The sequence below is a fragment of the Pteropus alecto genome, unplaced genomic scaffold, assembly GCF_000325575.1.
Source record: "Pteropus alecto unplaced genomic scaffold, ASM32557v1 scaffold52, whole genome shotgun sequence".
NCBI lineage: Eukaryota > Metazoa > Chordata > Mammalia > Chiroptera > Pteropodidae > Pteropus > Pteropus alecto.
The window spans coordinates 4,701,026-4,707,441 of record NW_006433941.1 but is presented as its reverse complement, the minus strand read 5'-3'; the positions used below and the strand labels follow the sequence as shown (position 1 = coordinate 4,707,441).

Genomic DNA, 6,416 nt, shown 5'->3' with positions numbered 1-6,416 from the left:
TTATGGATCCAATATTTGGTGGGACATACCACCACTGTTCCAAGACATTCAGAAAAAGTATCACAAAATAATAGAAGTTTAAAACAGAAAGAATATTAGAAGTTTAGTCTATCTTTCAGAAGAAATTGAGTGCCATAAAAAAGCAATACATTCTAGATCACACAGCTATTTAGTTTTAGAGCTAGAATTAGAATCCAAGACACAATTTATACCAGACTTTAAAACGTACCTCCCATTTTTAGAAACAAAAATGTGTAACTTTTTCTCTTGGGTTCATTCTTTATTTTCAATTGGAACTTCCTCTATTTTTTTTTATAACCTAGGGAAATATATAGACTCTGTTGTGTAACACACAAATAATTAATCACCTAGAATGACTATGAAAGTTAAATATCCGTAATATGTGGATGTTATATTTAACAGTCACATACTACACAAAATTTGAGGTACTAATATGATTTAGTTAAAATTTTTCCACATCAAAAATAAAATTATCTTAGAATGTCAAATATAAAAAATAAATATACTGAAAGTTGCTTCTATTATTTTTAGCTACAGTAAAAATTTCTCTTAAGTAATTCAAGAGGATAAGAAAACTAGTTTTCCAAGTCTTTATTAACCCACCTTGGAGTTCAGCTTCTGGTGGGCTGCCAATTCCATCATTCCACAAGATGGCAGTGTCATACACAAAAGTTAGACGAAGCTCTGACTTCAAGTCAAAATGTTGCCAACCTCCTACTCCAACGGGAGAATGGAACACGTAGGAAACATACAGAGGGACTCGAAGAGTCACATATGACTGCACTAGGTTTAGGACCTAAAACAATGAAATTATATCTATCAACACGATTTAGCATTAAAATGAGCCTAATTTTGTACAAGTCATTTTCTTCTTTCTCTCATGAAGATTTTGAGTAATCATTGAGGAAAAGATACAACAGCATTTACAACACTTAATTTTGGAGCAATTAAATAGTTGCTATACTACCTTCCTTTGCGACAAAAGATATGTAGCAGAAATCTTTAAGATAAATAGCATTATTTTAAGCATAGTATACTTACACAGTCCTTTTATTTTTATAGCAGCTTTATTAAGATACAGTTCATATACCATATAATTTACCTATTTAAAGTGGACAAATCAGTGTTATCTAATACAACCAGGGAGCTGTGTAACTTTCATCACATTCAATTTTAGGACATTTTCATCACCTCCAAAAGGAATCTCATAGTCATTAGCAGTTACTTCCTTAATCCTACACTCTTGCCCCCGAGACAATGGCAACTGTTAGCTTACTTTGTCTTTACGTATTTGCTTATTATGGACATTTCATATAAATGGAATTATATAATAGGTGGTTATCTGAGACACCTTCTTTCATACTATTTTTTAAAATTTATTTATTTTTTTATGGTGACATTAGTTAATGAAATCCAATAAGTTTCAGCTGTCCACTTTAACAATAAGGCATATATATATTTACTCTGTGTGTTCACCTCCCATAGTTAGATTTCTTTCTGTCACCACATATTTGACCCCCTTGACCCCATCTACCTCCCTCCTTTTCCCTCACCTCTGCCCTCTAGTAACTAGTCCACGTCCATGAGTCTCTGTTTGTTTGTCCTGTTCATTTGTTGCTTTTAGGTTTATATTCCACATATAATTAATATCATGTGATTTTCACCTTTTTCTGTCTGGCTTATTTCGCTTAGAATGATTATTTCGAGGTCCATTCATGTTGTCACAAATGGCAGTATTTCATGTCTTCTTATGGTTGAGTAATATTCCATTGTATATATGCACCACAGCTTCTTTAGCCAATCATCTATCGTAGGACACTTCGGTTGCTTCCATGTCCTGGCCACTGTGAATAATGCTACTATGAACATCGGTGTGTAAACATCTTTTTGGATATGAGTTTTCAAGTTGAGTAAGTGCTTTTGAGGTAGCCTTTCTCCAGGCATGGAAGTTTCATGCTAACAAGATCACCACAGAAAAGCTGCTCTTAAACAAGACAGATTTTACAGTCCTTTTTTAAGCTCAGTATGTGAAAACAATTACTGAGCTGCCCTAAAAGCTGATGTTTTGATGTCAAATTATGCAGATCTTTCAGATTAGGGTCCAGGTGAGAGGTGCAGGCTGCTCTACCCTGCACATCCAGATTTATCTGGTACCTTGTGTTCAATTCTGAGGGCTAATGACAGGGCATGGAAAATGAAGGAGATGGAAAATGAAGGAGAATGCAACATGTGTGTGCCTTAGTCCTGGTACAGAAGCCTCCAATCAGTGTGTGTGGAAATGACTGGAAAAGGCCCAGAGTGGCTGGAGGTGGGCAATCTCATCATCTGAGGGTTGAAGAAACTGTGGATCCTGAGCTTGCAGGTACAAAGGGGGAACGTGAAAACACCCCAGTGGACATCCAGCCCTGCCCCACACCCACGGGCCTAAATTCCCCATTCACTGCTTGCTTCCTCCACTCTCCTCTTTGGAAACACTAGTGCTTCCCTTAATGAAGAAGTTACACCTTCATCCTGGGCTCTTCTACCAGCTGCTTTGTTCCGGAGGAGACAGTGGAATAACCCTGAGATCATCACAAATTTTCTAAGCCACTTGTACAAAAAGAGAAGGAATAAGTCAATGACTGCTTGCTGGGGTATCAGAGAATCAGACAGACCCAGGAGCTACTGTTGCAGCCCCAAGGTCAACAGCACAAGGATCAGACACAGGTGCCTCTACCCCACAGGAGGTGAGGACCTGAGGGGAGAGGCAATTCATTTTTGCTATGCCTTCTTCTAGTTGTCAAATTCCTTCTCTGTTGGTTCTTAAAGAGGGCTACACATAGAACCAGGCCTGACTCTGTTTTGCCAATCACATGTGGATTGGCCACCACTCCCTCTTGTCCCTACCTTACACCAGTCACCACTGTTTCCCCTGTCTTCATTGCTAGCATCTCCTAGACAGAGATATTCCCTTTAGTTTCTCCCCAGTGTGGAAGTCTTGGCACACACTTCGGTGAACAGGTGAGATGGGAGTTAGGGTCATGGGATGAGCTAAAGCAGGAGAACCCCTAGAATGACTGCTTGGGGACCATCGGGGATGAAGGTACACTCTCCAATGGCTCAGGGTTTGGTGATATTTTACCAGCAATGGCATGGTTGTGGGGACCTCCCTGCAGGCCTGGGAACACAGCAGAGTTGATGAGTGACTCCAGGTTATACAGCATCTCTTTGCCGGTTTTGGGATCCACGCTGCACACTCCTGGCCAAAGAAAAACATCAGAATGGGAACAAGGGATTGTCTGTCCCCCGTTTTCTCCCTGTCTGGACTCAAACCCAGACTGGCTATGGGGGTGCTAAGCACAAGCCTGGCCTCTACTCCTGGAGGCAAGACCTGGTATGAAATGCTGTGAGGCAGAGATGGTGGTTGCTTCCAGGGCGGGCAGACTGCCCTTTCACGGATGAAAATTTCCCTCCACTGAGAATGTAACAAAGAATATGCCTCGGGCATATTTCCTCAAAGAAGTGTCAGAGAGCAGTCTTCCAAGATGACTACTTTGAGGGAGACATGACTCATGTGGCTAGAAATAGAGAATAAAGTACCTTTTGGAGAAAAAGTTAGTAGTAATAATAACTACTATCTCTAAAGAACTGCTCTAAGGGCTTTACCTAAATTAACTCTCACAGTCTAAAGGGACAGCTGGGTCAAACAAATCACACCAACATACAGTGGGAAAAACAAACATCTTCCAGGTAAGTGGGAATGGCTACCTGCCTCAGAAACCTCAACACAACTAAAGAAGGACCTCAGAAGAGCCTGGAGGCTTCGAGTGGGCATATGGGTGTGTCCATCCTGGCCAGAGGCTGGGTGAGAAGCCCCTGATTCGGAGGTAAAGAGAAATCCAGTCACCAGAAGGCTGGTTTCTCTGCTGATGCCAGGTTCATGCACCAGGTCCCACTGCAGGCTGAATAATAGCCTGATTACTACTCTGGCTTTCTCAGGTATGCAAATCCCAAAATAAGGGGAGTGCCTACATATAGGCTGTAAGCATATCCACTACTGGAAAGAGAAATTCCTTACTAAAATGACAAAACGTACTAGAATTTATACATCAGTATCTTATGGTTTGATTACTGTGAGTCTTTCTCTAGGAGAAACATGCTAGACTACAGTAAGTTCATCAAAATAATGCTGTACCACGAGGCCTCCAGGTAGTCTCTGGTGAGCCATCCTTTCACTCCAACACCTGCCTCATGAGGAGAATTAGTTGAGCCAAAGGGTACTGGCACCTAGCATAATAACCTTCTCCCTTTCCCAGGACCTGGATAACTATGCTCAGGGCTTCTTTCTAGATCTCTTCTATAAAGTCATTGTCCCCTCCTAAGTAGCTCTTTAAGGGATCTTAATATCTTCAAGGGATCCCAGGTCAGAGTTTTCCCCAGCTTCCTAAAAAGGATCACCCGGCACCCTGCCTGGACCCCATGCGCAAGAGCACACCTTTCCTGTAGAAGATCATGCCGGCTCGGCAGCCTCTCAGAGTTTTGTGGGTGGTAGTAGTCACCACGTGGCAGTGTTCAAAGGGGGAGGGCACCACACCGGCCGCCACCAGCCCGCTGATGTGCGCCATGTCCGCCATGAGATATGCCCCATTGTCATCGGCAATCTTCCGCAATCGAGCGTAGTCTAGGTTTCGGGAGTAGCAGCTGGTTCCTAAGATGGCAAAGGCAACACCATAGAGTCAAAGATATTCATGGCCAGCTGAGAGTCAGCTGTAAAGTGGCCTCTGGATATGCATATTTGAAAGCTTGGAGATTTCTCCCTCTAAAATCTGAGGACAGAAATGAAAAACATTCTCAAAAAACATCTTTGTGCCGAAGGTAATCACTCTGGTTTCTGCCTCTTCAATGTCATGGTGGTTGGGGTGGCCCTCAGCTATTATTACCACCCCCAATTAGTAAAGGATTAATATTCCTAGATGCTTCTCAGAACAGCCTCAGATCTTATTCTACCTAGTACGAATGGTGGCAAACACAGACATTTGTCCTGAAAGAATATACTTAGACCAAAGCAGCTCAGCTATCCAAGGCAGAAACTAGCTGTGAGCAAGGACAATGCAGGGAACGTCAATACATCTTCACTCTGTAAGAGGCCTGGAATCTGCTAATACAGTGCTTTCTACCCAACTCATCACCTGCGATAATCAGCTTCGGGTGGAAGAGGCGGGCATTTTCCTCCAGTTGGTCATAGTTGATGTAGCCAGTGTCTGGGTTCACCTGTGGAATGTCATGGAGACAGCAGGCTCAGGCTGCCCCCTCCAGCCTACCCTCCCACCCGAACTTGAGCCAGCTGTCAAGGATAAGATGACTTCTTCTACCTTCCCAAAGCTATTTGCTTCACTCCACCATGAAAACAGAAAAGATGTCCTAGGCCAGGACTTGAGGGCGAGGTGGTGTATCAGAGTATTTGGCCTGCACAAGTGGTATAGATAACCAAATATCACTCAATGACTCACGATGCCCTCAGGGGTACCGGGGTGGGGGGGAGTGAGCCCCTGCTCCTAGGGCTGTCCCGGGATGAGAAGAAATCAAAAGGCCACTGCAGAATTAAATAGGAGTGACAGACATGCACCATACCATGCAGGTACTAACATACAGTTACCTTTAGGAATGAGACAAAGTGCCTGCCAATACCACTTTCTACTCCAAGTACAATGAGGCCAGAAAAAGAAATAAAAGCATAAGGATTAGAAAACATAAAAAAGCAGACATTACTCAGAGACATCATGATTGTATATCTAGAAAATCCAAGACTCTAGAGGCAAGCCATTAAAATTAGCAACTGAATTTAGCAAGATCATTGGATGTAAGGCCAAAAACCCGAAATCAATTATATTTGTATATTTAAACAGCAAAAAATAGAAAATGAAATTTTAATAATTATTAGTTTCAAAGCCATAAAATCTCTAACAAAATATGTATAAGACCTACACAAAACATTATTGAGAGAAATTTAAAAACACTTAAAAAGTTACACTAAGGCAGTGTGTGCTTGTGGAAGGACAAGCTGAAATAGAACTCCTTGTGATAGATGGCCATCTGATCAATGACAGCAGTGGGTGGCACTTCAGAGAAACTATGGTCTTCCAATAAAGGGTATGGGGTCAACTGGATATCTACATGAAAAAATACATTATCTGGATGCCTACCTCACCCACACAAATCAGTTCCAGACAGATTGTTGTCTGGAACAATGTGAAACGTAAAACAACTTGTTTTCTTTTTTGGCTATACATTTTTTAGTAAGTTTAGTTTATTAAAGTTGTGTTAAAACATTTCTGCTAAGGGGAAGTAAAAATAATTAAATGTGATTACTGCAGGGGTGTGGGACATGGGAGCCCTCTAGGGAGGAAGTGGTGAGA

At 41.8% G+C, this 6,416-nt stretch overlaps 1 protein-coding gene across 1 annotated transcript in view; it reads right to left on the bottom strand.

Moving 5' to 3' along the window:
• SHMT1 (serine hydroxymethyltransferase 1) overlaps nt 1-6,416 on the bottom strand; it is a 31,406-nt gene that overhangs the window by 11,547 nt on the left and 13,443 nt on the right. Inside the window, exons 6-8 of the mRNA XM_006908434.3 lie at nt 5,190-5,271; nt 4,496-4,708; nt 3,143-3,259 (exon numbers count right to left, since the gene is read on the bottom strand). Of these exons, the coding sequence (XP_006908496.1) occupies nt 3,143-3,259; nt 4,496-4,708; nt 5,190-5,271 (412 nt within the window). The remainder of the gene's footprint in view (nt 1-3,142; nt 3,260-4,495; nt 4,709-5,189; nt 5,272-6,416) is intronic.